Raw genomic sequence first — 15,308 nt, forward strand, 5'->3', positions numbered from 1 at the left:
GGTGAGGGAGCCCAATATAGGTGACTGAACAAGCAAAATTGAAAAGCCATTTCAGTCACAAGATGTTGACTGGCACAGAGCAATATTCAGTGTGAGACTAAGTACAGTCACTGTTAACCCAATGTGCATCCTATACCGTAAACACATTCCCACCTATAAGTGTGCAGTCTAGCTCTCCTCACATACACTGATATCAGGTCACTTTAATGTCATATTGGAGAATATTCCTACCTTGCCCCATTTTCCCTGCTTGCACCCAAAAAGAAGTCCAGATAATTATCAGTATGTGATAGAAACGGACTCAAATGTTTCATTACTCACTTCACTGCACATCTGCTTTATCTTGGTTCTTTTCAAATACTTGTATTTGTTGCTAGTTCCAACTATGCATAAATGTAAACAAAGGCTGATAAGTAAAGTAGTTGTGTGTTGTTTTCTAGGTGTGCTGATATGGTGTAGTGTGAGCAGCTAGAGCCATCACTAAAAAGTCTGGCTGAATACTTTTTTATCTTTGTGAATGTTAAATAAATTGGGCCTGATGTATTAAAGGGTTTCACTCATTCTGTGTTATGTTGGGGTTCGTACATAACGGTCCAAGTGCAGTATTACCCAGAACAGAAGTTTGCATTTTCTCCCTTAAGTTTGCTCAGTTTCTTTCTTGACAGTTGCAATAAACTGAGGTGTCTCCAAAAGTGCATTTAGGCACTAAAACACCAGAGAAAAAGGCAGCAGGTCATCTTCAAAGAACAAAAACAAGACATTGGCAAATTTGGTGTAATATTGTTGGACTATCATGAAATGGAAATCACTTTTCCATAGAAAAGTGTTGTAAGAAGCACCTGCAGTGATACCTGCATTATGATGGGCATTTGTTGGCTTTATAATATCAGTCCTGTTCCCTAATGCTAGTGACGTAGCAAGGGTTCTGATAGTAATAATGCAAGCAAGGAATGTGCTCCTACCGGTGAACTCTGGACAGGCAGTAAAAGGCAGTCATAATCTGGGTGCAGTAGTTTCCTCAAGCTTTTGGATCCATTGCCACTGAAACTGTTTCAGCCTTGATAGCTATGCCATGCCGACTGCCTAAATATCACTGCTGTGTGGCACAGGATTTCATAAAGATCATTATATCACCCTTATGGCCTGAGGCCTTCATCCTGAGCAATGGAATACTAAGAGCCTGATTTAGATCTTGGCAGATGGTTGACTCTGTCACAAACGTGATGGATATTGATTCATTATATCCTATGGTAATTGTAATGCGGCGGACAGAATAACCATCACATTTGTGACAGAGTAACTCATCTGCCAAGATGTAAATCAGGCCCTTAGCTCACAGTAGCTATTATGAGATATTAATGCAGCTAACAAAAGTGTTGATGGTCTTGTGGTCTGACCATGGTGGCCATTTACATCTTAGTGTGAATTGCTGCAAATATGGCATGTGTGCCGCAGGTGTTATTTGTGCTAAATTTAAAATAATGAGACATCCTGAACACAAACAGTATACAGTGTCTTGTGTGTTGTATTACTTCTGTCACCCTAGTTTGTCCAACCACTTACTTCCAGATTAGATCTGGGGGTACTAACCCAACAAACCCAGGCAGAATTTGCTCTTATGTCCAGTTAAGGTCTAAGCTAAGAGTGAAAATAACATTAGTGTCTGATGTTGCACTAGCAACTGTGTCTGAATCATGCTTTATAGGTTTCAAAATCTTTTTTTTTAAAATACTGTGCTGTACATTTGCATTATGCAACGGACGAGCCCCATGACAGTGCTATGAATAGTTGAGTGAAATTGTGTGCTTATATTTGTTCACTGGGCTCACTACTACCCCATTAAACTGGACAAAGCGTATGTGAACACTGACAACGCCAGAGTAGGAAATTATATTTTTACTGCCTTGTTTCAAATTTGGTTACTTAAGAGACAAAAGATTGTGGTCAATTTCTCATTGTAATAACTGGCTCCAAAAACAAGCTGAAGTCTGATTCCTGCCCTCTCTTACAAGCTCAATTTATTATCAGCTTAATCACTGTATGATACAAGCTTTGGTTTTCAAATTTGCTTATTTGGAATATACTTGTCATAGCAATCTACCTTTAGTTTTTGGGATGTGTTTTTTATTGTTTGAGGTATTTGTCGTCGTTAATTGTTGGATGTCTGTTTTATCTGACATCACTTTTCTAAAACATTTTATATACTCTGTAAGTTTTAAATGATGTGAAACTGGGAAAAATATAAAATTATATTTATCGTTTCTATACTTCAATTTCAGATTTATTCTTGTAGCAAAATCCAAAAGAGGGATATTTTCTGCAAAGCAAAGAGGGCCACCATGAAAGTGGATTCAACAATGGATCTTGTTAGATTTATACCTGTTTTTTGTGAACCATTTCAGACTGATACTATTTCCTAAAACCTACACTACTTAGTATACATAAAAAATGGAGTGAAATGAAGCTCTTTGCTATGTAGGGAATAGTAGGAATGCTATTTGTAGTGCACCAAACCATCCCATCTTACAGTGTTCCGATTTTCCAGCATCACCACCATTACTGCCTGTTTTATAATTTCCCTCTGTTTTCACTTCAGCACAAACTGGAGGGCGCACTCCTAGCCCTGGGGCAGTTCCAACATGCCCTGGATGAATTACTGACATGGCTGACACACACTGAGGAGCTTCTAAATGATCAAAAGCCTGTTGGTGGAGACCCCAAAGCTATTGAAATTGCTCTTGCCAAACATCATGTAAGTACTGTTGTCCCTTACAAAACCTGTGTCAATAGCTATGTGGAATTCCTTTTATCTGAACTTTAATTGCAGACTAAAATATTTGATATGCATACTTTTACAGCATTTCAGCACTGAAATCTGTATAGACAATGTCAATCGCACACTATGGGAATGGTATTAATTTTACCTAGAAGCTGAACCAGTTAAACATGTTGTCTCTGTTGTTTTCATGAAGCACACCAAAGCCTACAAATCACTAAGTTGTGGTAGAATGCAAGTAAGGTGCCCTAGTGCTGTGTTTTGCAATGGAATTATAACATCTAGGTTTCAGCTCAAATGTTGCACTGTATTGTGTCTGTGAATTTGATGAACCAAGCCTACATTGATGTAAACTATGTAGTTAATAGTAACTGCGTGCTCTCCAGCTTGTATAGCAATATTTCAGCAACTTCTCTGGTTTGGAAGATTTCTTGAATTTGTCAGATTGCATTTTTTGACCAATTGCCCTCCCTGCAGCTGGGATTTGTTTTTGGAGCTGTCATTGTAAGACATGTTAAGAGGACTTTTAAATAGCAACTGCTGCATTATCATCTAGCAATATTTGTCCCATTTCTGTCTTTAGCTATGTGTGAATGATTGCACAAAGATAGTTGTATTTAGGTAGAATGAGAATGATAAATAAAGTAAAGCTTCAGTAGTAGTGTTGTCTCATAGCCAGATTCCCAGAAGATATCACGTGGAAGACCATCCAAGACTTTGTCCCGAACTCTTGTAGATGTTTATTAAATTAAGAACATGAAAAATGTAAAATATTATTAAATGGCTGTCGTGTCTTTTGGATGTGTGATACTGTGTCACCACTAAAGAATGCAGCCCATTAGTGGTGTGTCTTATCAAAAGGCTCCCATAAATTATCCAGAATCGTTTCCTGCCCTTTAAGAACAATAATGTGTTTGTAGCTTGTCCTGATCTTTGACTCTGAACCCACTGGGTGCACCATGCCAGTACTGTTAGCTTTTAGTAGAACGGAAACATGTGTCCGATACATAAAGTGTGTGTATAGATGCCTGCAGCTAGATAAACGTACTACTAAAAGTGCATGTCAAAATAAGGGGAGCCAGCAACTTTGGCAACCAGGAGTGTTTCACATTTTATGAGTCCCAGTAAATTCAGAACTCTGAATGACATGTCTAGGTATTTATGATAGGTCTAGCTATTTATGCTAAAACTCATTTGTAGGCCACAATGGTTCTGGAAGCTCAGAGTGCTTTCAATTAAATCAAGCTTACTAATCATTACATTTTTAATGGTCTTCTGATCTATCGACCTACTGGCCCCTGGGTCACTTCTACCCACAGTCTTGATCAACTCTTAGATGTCAATGTAGACTCATCGTATTTCACATTTAGAAAATGCATATAACAGCAACGCTGCTCAACTCGTAGATGTAATGGATAGCATGAGCCTAGTACAACATGTTAAGGGAACCACGCACACAGCTGCCATCTTTTAGACACAATTGTTTCAAACAATCCCCATCTTCAAAGCCTCCTCTCCCTCCCTCTGGTGTGGTTGGACCACTAGTCAGCCATGTTTAGTCTCGGACATGACACAGACGCACCCACCCTTATATGACCAAAGGCCTCTAGATCATCATGCCCCTGGCATGCTATCACATCTGATTCTTCTAAATCGTTTTTTGTCCAAAATCCCCCCGCACAGCAGAAGGACCTCAGCATGGCCGCTGATGCCTATCATCACTGTATTGACTACTCCCTTTATCACAAAGTACCTGTCAAAAATCACAAGAGCCTTAGAAGTGCACCCTCTAAAGCATGGTTCACTGAAAGTCTCAGACTGCAAGCCAGACATGTCGCAGGCTGGAATGAAAATGGATGCACAGTTACGGCCTAGCAGAAAGAGAATCTTACGAGCGTTCCTTAGCAGTATAAAAGGATGTGATCCTCAAGTAGAAACCTTGCTTCTACACCCGTAAAATTTAATCCTCTTAAAACTCATCCACAGAATTGTTTGTTACAGTTCAAAAACTTACCGAGCCCCCTGAAAACAGCAATTCGCTAGCATCTTTCTTCAAGGATAAGATAAACGAAGTCTACAGCCATTTTTCAGCAAATCACGGCCCCTGCCAGACCTCCGTCGAGGACACTCCATCAGGAAACCTAAAACCTCACCTTTCCAGGACATCACATGGGTTCTGAGCTGTTCCCGTAGATAATGCAACCTTCCATCAGCCGGCCAGTGATGCTGATCATCATCAGCCTGCCTCTGTTGATGATCCCGACATATGCTCTCCATTTGTACATCTCTCTTCCTTGCACAAGTCCTGATCCTCCTTAGCCAAACTAAATCTGCCCCCGATCCCTATACCCTAAAATTATTCACCAAGCACTAGAAATTATCTGAGAACATTTAGCGGACATCTTCAATCAGATGTTTCACATGGGCTACTTCCCTACCAAGTGAAAGTTAGCCTCTATTCTCCCTGTTCTGAAAAGGCCCAATCTTGACACAGCGGACTCCAACAACTATTGTCTCATTTCACGCCTCTCGTTTCCCGCAAAAGTTGTTTAAAAGCATGAACACTGAATTAACTTCCTTTATCGAGAATCATAATCATCATGGCTCCACTCAGTTTGGCTTCAGAAGCCACCAGTGCATGGAACTTGCCCTTATTACAGCATCAGAGCAAATAAGACAGACTGTTGACACAGGAGGTAATCCTATTGGACCTCTCAGCAGCATTCAACACTGTCAATCACAACATTCTTTTAGATCGTCTGGCCTCCATCAGGATTACAGGCCACGCATTCACTTTCCTTAAGTCCTTTCTTACCAACTGTGAACATTTCGTTGCTCCTGAAGAGTTTAATTCACTTGCCTTCACATTACCATGCAGTGTTCCCCAGGGTTCATCATTGAGCCCTACCCTTTTTAACATTTACGTTTCCTCTCTAGCTAAACTTATCAGGTCATTTGGCTTCTCAGAAGTTTCCTACACCGACAATACCCAAATTGTGATATCCATGGCCAGAAATCCAGCAGACACAGCCACTCGCTTTCCAGACTGTCTGCTCCAGATTGAAAAATGGATGTCTCTGAACTACATAAAACGTCACTCCAGTTAAACGGAGGCCCTACTTTTTGACAATATCCCCTCCTTCTGGTCTCCTGCCAGGTGACCACAGGAACTTGGTTCTCTCCCGACCCCTGTCAATAAGGTCAAAAACGAAAGGGGTTGTTTTTGATAGTAAACTTTCTTTTGAAAGACACCTTAATACCATTACCTCAGCCACCTTCTACACTATGAAGCTCCTCAAGAGAATCTTTCCTTTCATCACATCCAACTTGAAGAAAACCATGACCTCATCCTTAATTTTATTTAAAGTTGACTGCTTCAATGAACTATTTGTCAACATTTGGAAAAAATGCCTCAATAAAATCCAGATCCTACAGAATGCCACCGTCCGCCTGCTCTTGGGCATTCCCAAATTTGAGTCTATTTCCCCCGCTCTTAATCTTCTTCACTGGCTTCCTGTCAAGAAACTCATTGATTTTAAAGCCCTCTGCATTGCCTTTAGGGCATTCCACGAAACTGACCACGATTATCTCTTGAAAAGCTTTCAATTATATATTCCAGCTAGACCACCTTGATCTTCCACAGCATGCAATCTTATAGTCTCTAAATGTGAAACAATTTTGGGGGTGAAAGAAGCTTAGTCATTGGTACAACTAGACCCTGAAACTCTCTACCCACCGAACAGAAAAAAAAATCTAATCTATTAGACTTCAGAAAAGCCCTCAAGACCTGGCTTTTCACCCAATACATTTTATCCAGCATCCGTTTTTTCTTTGTTCAGTTAGCTACTATTCTCTGAGATCCAGCACCTAGACACCTCCGGGTGTTAGAGTGCGAGAAAAATTGCATTTTTATTTCATGATATCAGAAGGCAACACTTTTTTACTGTTTATTTTACATTACTTGCTAAATCACCACAGTTTGAAAGCCTGGGTGTATGATTATTACTCAGCTCTGGTATGACACTGCCCTCCCCCTGTTGCTTTACAGATGCTGTGCGCTCCAAAGAATCTATACACTACCTCCCTTGGGAGCAGGCCAGAAATCAGATTAACCCCCTTTCCTGCATTCTTATGTAATTTGATCATGCAGCTGCAGGCAAAAGTCACACTATGCCTCAAACAGAGCTTTTGACTCTATGAACAAAACATGTAAATGTCTGTAAAGTGACTCAGTGTGGTCGATAATTTTCAGTATTCAACTCATCTTACTTTAAACTTTTCTGGCTGCAGGCCTCCACACCAAATATAAGTCAGGGTTTTTTATTCTTCAGCAGGATAGTAGAAAGAGCCAGTTGGCCCATTTACAAGAGGGCTCCATTGGTGTGTGCTCGTTCCATCACAACTAGGGCTTTTCAGTGAGCACTGTATACTCAGCTAGAACCTGTCCAAATAGCTCAGTGATTATGAATTGCCATTGATATGATTTACCAGTGACTTATTTTTATCCAACCCACTGCTCACATACTTAGGGAAGAAACTGCTAGTTTTCCTCTTTCTCTTACTCTCTCATAGTGTGTTGATTATCTTTATCTAAGGCATATGTACCCACACTCATTTTTGCTGGGACCAAAAAGTATGGTCTGGTGATGGCTGCATTGATGCCATATTGAGCTTCTCTGCAGAAACAATATGTGCATTTGGGCCTATGAGTCACATTCATTGTATTTCTCATCACCATCCTGTCAGTTAGGTCCCTAGTTGCTTAAAAAGATAGAAGACAGTGCTTAAAGTGTGATATTGCATTCTAGGGTAAATCCCTTTACAGCCTCCTGCCGCAGTTAGACTTGAGAAATCGTTATCACTCCCCTTGTTGAGCAAAGTGTACAAAGACAGGGCCTTTGTGATTTAATTAGCATTTAAACCTTAGTAGGACATCAGTGCTAAATAATTCATCTACTGCTGCAGGACTCATTGAAAAAGGCTCACACTCTCTTTCTGCTTTTTCATTCCCTTACTTGCAGACACAGGAAATGCTTAAAAAAGCTTTACATTAAGGTAGTAGGCACTATAAAAACCTGGACATGACTCAAACAAGGTTGGTAATTTGCTGCGATGGACAGACATCACACCAATCAATTCCAACACCAGTTGTGGCCCATTGGAATCATTTTGCACATGACGTTCGGAGACTTCACTTTTAATCCTAGCTTTACCGCTGGGTAAGCTATGTTGTTAGGAAACAGTGCATTAAAAACATCTGGGCAGGGCCCATAACACAATTGAATTTCTATGAAAGAGCAATCCCCGGGCCTCACCATCACTACCGACCCAAAGCCAGTTGTGGTGTACTTAGAAATTGGAACCGCAGGATGTAGCGTTTGATCCATCAAAATGTCCAAGTCACTGTGCGGTGCTGGTACATGTGGTGTTAAAAAGATTACTTATTTGAATTCCAATAAGCCATAGTTAGCATTCCATCCTTTTGAGGTCTATAATTGTATTACTATAACCTGGTTAACAATAACATCTGCTATTTCCGGTGCTAATAAATGGTATTATATGCTATGTAAAACATAATTATTACAATTATTACTATTTTGTCCTAAATTTGACAAGGATAGAACTGAATTCCAATAAGCCATAGTTAGCATTCCATCCTTTTGAGGTCTATAATTGTATTACTACAACCTGGTTAACAATAACATCTGCTATTTCCGGCGCTAATAAATGGTATTATATGCTATGTAAAACATAATTATTACAATTATTACTATTTTGTCCTAAATTTGACAAGGATAGAACTGTGTGGAATTATTACATCCACTGCATCCATAAATGGTAGAAATCAGATTCCTGAAGTTAAAGCTGTATGTTCCTTTGCTACTGATAGTAACGCTAGTCAGTTATTCACTTATATCACTCCTCCTTAACTGGCAACTATCCCCGACTAATGTAAAGGTTTTGGGTGGTCCCCTGCCATTTTCCAACTTCTTTGCTGTACTTGTCCGCATACAATCTTATTAGCAATTCTGAAGCTCCTCGGTTCGGCTGTTGTTCCTGGTGTGAAGTGCATCATGACAGGGCCCTTACAGGCTTCACAGATTTGGCTGATATGTTCCTGATGGTCAGCGGCCCATTGGTAAAAAGCAGCAAGTGCTATCCTTTGCCAGGGGGCCAATGAAATGCTCTGTCAGACCACAATTGGCAGATAATGAATACCCCGGATCTAAGGCCAGACGTTGTGTTCACCCCACAGCTTCTGCATTCACGCCACAGCCATTGATTAATGTTCTTTACAAAAAGCATACTACCTGCTTTCGTAAGCATTCAGGATTTTTTATACTATTTTCGGAGTTCAATCATTGTCACAAACTGCTGCCAGACATTGAGCCCAAGTACATCTTGTCTCTTTGAGTTGCCATTTAGCAGTTTTCAATTGGTGTCAGTTTTACTATTGGGCTTCTACCGTATCCGCTGCCAAGTCTGATTAATTATTTTCTTTTATCGGTGCCTAAGACTCTTGTCCTCCACACTCACTGGCAAGTCTATGTGATATCGGTGTTCATGAACCTTTTCCATGTCATTTGCATTATACTGCGATGTGGAATTTCTTCTCCTTTGGGGAAGTCTCCTTTCAACTTATTCTTCTACTGTTTTCAATCTTTTTATCATCTCTTGCAGCTATCTTTTTACTGCTGCACCCATACAAGGGATGTGCCTATTTGATTATGTAGTCCTGTTACTTTTCAGGTATTTTCTCTTGAAAAAAAATTATGAACCCTCAGTTTGAGAGGAGGCACAGTGTCTCTGTCGTTCTCTTCTTAGCAAAGTACATTCAGTTCATTAACTTGTTGAAGTTGTTATGCATACCTTAATTGTATGTTGGGATATTTTTCCAGGTGCTGCAAAATGATGTCCTAGCTCATGAGTCTACAGTTAGGACTGTGAAGAAAGCGGGAAGAGACCTGATAGAATCAAGTGCTGGCGAAGAAGCAAACAGTTTGCAGAGCAAGTTGGAAGCTTTGAACCAACGTTGGCAAAAAGTACTAGAGTCAACGGATCAAAGAAGGCAGCAGCTGGACATTGCTTTATCCCAGGTAAGATGCAAAGGATACTCTGGAAGAAATAAATAGTCTGATTGCCTAGATGTCCCAAAAGGAGGTTTTGTAGGCTGTGCTTGATCATAAGATTCTTTATATGTATTGCTTTATATGGCAACATTTAAATGGCATTTACTACCCCTGTGCAGGGCACTGAAGCTCTTAGGTACATGGGCAGCATGCTTCACCATGTTGGGAGTGTGTGATTTGAAGGGTGTTCTACTTTATTTCATACCACTGAGGGAAGTGTTTCCAAGTCATGTGTGATGATCACCATCGTGCAGTTATGATACACAGCACTTAGCAATGTGATGGATGAAATGATATGAGAGATAGACACATTTGCGAGAGAGTCTTAGAAGTAGTACAAGGGACACAAGTCTTTCTGTGAATGACTTAATATCTTGGGGACACTAAGTACCTATGAGAGTTCCATGGGAAATAGGTGGTGTTGTGCAACTGAAAAGGAATCTTTTAAATGAGCTTTGGTCTTCAGTGTGATCAAAGCATAAAACTGAAAACATCTTGAGTTTGACTCATTACCATCCTGTACGTACTCTCTTTATTACTTGCACATCTCGTTGACCCTTCTTGTATTTATCAAGGTCGGGGTCTGTAATTAAATTAATGCCCAGGTATTGGGGATCTGTAATTAAATTAATTCCCAGGTATTGTTCAAAATCGGAGCAAAATAGAATAACATTTGTATTTCACAAGGACCACTTCCATTGTCTTTTTGCACTTATGCAGGAAACACCTGCAGTTGATATATTTTATTATGAAAACAATAATGTTTTGCTGGGAGTCCTTTTGGTAGCATTTAAGGCACATAAAGAATTAAGGGCCTGATTTTCAGTTAGGCAGATGAGTACTTCCTCAAAAAGATGACAGATGTTCTGTTCACCTTATTGCAAGATCATTAGGATAAAATGCACTTGTAATAAGGTGAACAAGATATCCTTCAGCTTTGTGACAGAGTATCCATCCATCATACTCTAAATTTGGTTCCAAGATATAAGGCATAGGGATACAATTACTACTGCAAACACAACACAGTCATTGTGCTACACCTAACTAAAAGCCAGCATTTGTTTTCACCTGTATTAATACATTATTCAAGCAGAATAAAGCGTAGTCTAAACTTGGGAGATACTAACCGGAATGTATTGCACAATTCATCAATTTAATGTTTTCAAGAATAAGTTAAAAAAGTTAAAATCAGTTTAGTAAATATCGCTCTGAATTTCAACGTAAAACTACTAGTGATCAGTTGACAAATCATTTATTTTAGAGGGTCTTCTCTCCTTTCAGTTCTACCTACAACATTCCAAGCAAAGCATGTGACCTTGAAAAGACTACTCTTTATTCATGGTAACACCTCAATGTCTGTACTGGCAGACGCATGTCTAAGCGAACCAAGTTTGAATTACTTCTCTTCCTGACAATCTGGGTGTTGTTCGTACTGTCGCTAACCGTTTGTTCTCAGTGGTACATAGCAATTCCCAGATCAGATATATACAACAACTGTGAATGTTCATACCTCAGTTTTAAGCAATAAATATTTATAAGAATGAAACAATCTGTGCTTCAAATTGCCAACATCTGCACATTTCAGGGTGTAAATGGCATTTTGCAAGATTTAATCCAAGCTTGTTTGCCTTGTAAAACATAGCATATAAAGTGCATAATACCAATTTTCAGTTTTAAAACCATTAAAATATAAGCAAGTCAACTCCACAGTAAACATTAAGTGGTGCAAGACTGTTGATAAATTGCTGAGCCACAATTAGATGTTTATGATCCCAAGCAATGCACACCTAAATGATGTCATTCTTGCCAAGTGTATTAGGGTTGAAAGTGTTACATTAACTATTTATGATTCACAGTTAATATTTTTGGAAATGTGACATATACGTTGCGTGAACAAGTATTTATACTGAATCAGGGTTATCTAAATGGTTAATTAACATACAGTCTCTAGATCAGTGGACCTTTAATGAATGTATGCAATTTGTAAAAACTGGTTCGCTGTCTAAATTGCTGTGCAAGGAATTAAGTGAGTCACAATGAAGTATTAGGCTTGATGTATTGTATAGGCATTACCATATATGTAGGCATTGTGTAGTGTATAGGCATGGTTGAGTGCTGAGTGTTATCTAATGGAGATGAGTGGTTAAATGTGGGTAAATTGTTGTGAAAACAAAAAGATGGACATGCCATAAGCTTGGTTCCTTTTATAGATAAGGAACTCTTCAGTGTTATTTTGTCATTCATGACCATTAATTTTGTTTTGCTGATGTTGTGAGAGTCTTCTCTTCGCAGGATGATTCAAAATCCCTATACGGCAGATGCATAGACATCTCAGTTAAAGACAGTATTTTAACACTGTCTGCATTTAAAAGCAGAGAGATCTTGACCTCTACTAATATAGGTGTGTTCAGGTGTAGGCTCCTTAGACATCTTGTGACACTGTCAATAGAAAGACTGAAGAGAATGGTTGCTAAATCACAGATTGTATCACTCTTTATTGACGTTCAAATTCTTCTGTACACCGTCCTAGATAGGCTGACTTTATTGTCACCATTTTCATGCATTTGCTGCAGAGGTCTCTCCAAATAACCTGGCATTGCCTGCTTTTTCAAGTAATCCCACAGCAGTGAATGTTTAACAGTATTGAATGCCAATTTCAAGTCAGTAAAGGCCAGAATGATAGGCATATTTTTGAGTTTACATTATTTTGAGCAGATATGTAACGTGCTTTATAGTCCCCCTGGCTCTTTCTGATTACTGTATGTGCATTAGTCACTATTTTGCTATCATTTATCACTCCTTAATACTATTAAGGAAAACGTGTCCAAAGATTTTGCTGGCACCGCAAATAGGGAACTTGGGGCCAGATGTACTAAAGGGTTTTTCCCATTCTGTGTCAATGGGAAAATGTGTTCGTACATATGGCCCTTGGTCAGTAATTAGAGGACTCTGAGTATGAGTCTTTTTATACAATGGTATGATTATGTTGCTGATCTGTATGAGTCTGACGCGCAACTTCAGATAAGGATGACATTAAAAACTGAGACAAACAGTGGTGTCCAAAAGTTGTTTTCTGGTTTATATAGATTAAACAGAACCCTACTAGCTCCTGGTAGCTTCTTCAGTTTATAACTGACAGTTGCCACTGCTTCCCCAGCAAGAGTGATCAGCGGTGCAGGTGAATCTAAATGTATGTTTTGGTTGCTTCCCAGTAGTATATTGCAGTAACATGTCTAACCTACTCTTTGGTGCCTACATTAGTGTTAGAGCTGCTTGATCTGCCCACACATCCTCAGAAAGAAAATATTCAAAAATTGTCTACTGTCCCTGGCAGCCAGTATCAGAGCATCTCATACCCTTCTCTGCATGTCTTTCTTTTTTCTCTCTAACACTTTCTTGTATTCTTTCTTTATGATATTCAGTGCCTGTATTTAAATGTTTAGTACGCTGTCTCAGTGCGCTATGAAGAAAAGCTTTCCTAGTCTTGCACTCACCATCAAGCAAATCAAACGTGTTCCTTTTTCGAGTCCTAGGGTGGAATCAGGGGTACCTGTGAGTGCCAGTTAGCTGGGATATATTGCTGATCATGGAAACTCCTTCAGTGATTCTCCAAAGCTATTGGTTGATGTGGCTTGATATCACTTGTGCCCGATGCGCATAATTCACTGGTTTCAACTATATCGTTTTTTAGATAATTGTCACAGTTCTGCAGAGGGTATGAGGGGCTCTATACTTGGCCTAGGATGGGTTCCATCATGGGATGGAAGCGAGAGAGAGTGACAGGACCACAGGGGGTGCCTGAAGGCCCCCACAGTCCTATCCTACTCCCTGCATCCTGCGGGAGCCGGTATTGCTTCCACAAGCAGGGAGCTGCTTTAAATAGTATATTTAAAAGCATATTTGCGTGCAAGGAAACAGATGAAAACTCTGCTTTCTGCCAGCGGGAGGTTTTTGGCAGCTCCCGCTGCCAGAAAGCGGACTTTGTTTGCTTTTCCTTAATGGGAGCTGTCAGCTCCTACCAAACAAAGCAATCAGCTATGTCCCAGGGGTGGGCACCCCAGGACATAGCAGAAGAAGGCCCTGGGGGGTGGCGGTCTCCAGGGCCATTACTGGCTCCTCAAGAGGACCCCCCTCCAACGACTACTGCCCTGAGGAGGTGGTGGTCCCTGGAGCCCGGGAGGGGGAGTGTGCACTCCCTGCACAGAACTAAATATTTGCTCATGGGAGGTGGCAGTCCTGGGGACTGCAAGGGTGCCACGCAGCCCCTCCTGCACGCATCTTAATTTTCAACCCAGGGAGGTGGTGGTCCCCGGGACGGCTAGGAAGGGGTAGGGGAGGCAAGCGCAATCGGCCTCCTCGCATTAGGTTTAAACTTGTGCCCCGGGGAGGTGGTGGTCCACAGGGCTGCAGGGGTAGGGCTTTAGTGAAACAAGCACAGAAGCCGCACATGTTTTTTTTGGGGGGGGGGGTTATTTTCAGCAGATCCACCACGATTCCTGCCTCTCTGGGTCCCCCAACACCAAAGCTAAGTGGTCAGGGTGTCCCTACCCTAGGCCCTTTTCTTTTTTTTTATCTCTTTTTCAGGAACTCGGCTGAAGCCGAGTACCAACATCGCTGCCAACACATCCTTGTTGAAGTGTAGGCAGCCGATCAGATCTCAGCATGAGATCAGGAGGAACGGATTTACACCAAATAACAAAAAGGTTGCTTTGTGGACCATCAGCTACTTTTCTGCCAATTTGGTGTAATTCTGACTAGTGGTTCGGGCGCTATTCCTATTCAAAATCTCTAAGGAAAAATGTATGGGGAAAAAGCATTTTGGGACCCTTTCCTTTTTCTCGACCCTCGCTTGATGGATCAACCTGAAACTTTCCAGGCAGATGCTGAAGTGAGCGTTGTACTTTCTTAGAAAACTTTGTGAAGATTCTTCAGACCGCGCCAAAGTCGTTAGCAAAACAAACAACGCTTCTTCTATAGAAACTAGGTCTTAACTATAACTACCTAGTGGTGACCGCCACTATGTAAAAGCACTCCACGAGCATATGAAGTTTTGAATATTTATTTATCAACAGGAACGCGTTTCGGCATTACCGCCTTCATCAACCTGAGGATCGCCATCTTGGCTGCATTTAAATACCATCACACACTGGCATTGCAAATTAACAGCATATTAGCTTTTCATGTACACACCACACCAGTATGTGTATAAGCAACTGTTGAGTATAGGCTTGGAGACAGAGTAAAAGATGGGGTTTCTTAGTTCATTAATGGAATGGGAGAAATTTAATGGGATTGGGAAAACAACATTTTCCATTACACAATTTGGTTCCAGAGAAAAAGGTGCAGGAAGATATGCTAGTCATTATTTACCTGTTTGTTTTTTTTTTTATTTTCTGGGCAGT

At 40.4% G+C, this 15,308-nt stretch overlaps 1 protein-coding gene across 9 annotated transcripts in view; it reads left to right on the forward strand.

Annotated features, from left to right (window-relative positions):
• The window catches only part of DST (dystonin), a 1,789,835-nt gene that overhangs the window by 1,638,899 nt on the left and 135,628 nt on the right, over nucleotides 1-15,308 (forward strand). For all 9 annotated transcript variants that reach the window (XM_069235771.1, XM_069235778.1, XM_069235775.1 and 6 more), the window contains 2 exons: nucleotides 2,597-2,752; nucleotides 9,676-9,873. In XM_069235771.1, the coding sequence (XP_069091872.1) occupies nucleotides 2,597-2,752; nucleotides 9,676-9,873 (354 nt within the window). The remainder of the gene's footprint in view (nucleotides 1-2,596; nucleotides 2,753-9,675; nucleotides 9,874-15,308) is intronic.

The sequence above is a fragment of the Pleurodeles waltl genome, chromosome 5 (genome assembly GCF_031143425.1).
Source record: "Pleurodeles waltl isolate 20211129_DDA chromosome 5, aPleWal1.hap1.20221129, whole genome shotgun sequence".
Classification (NCBI taxonomy): Eukaryota; Metazoa; Chordata; class Amphibia; order Caudata; family Salamandridae; genus Pleurodeles; species Pleurodeles waltl.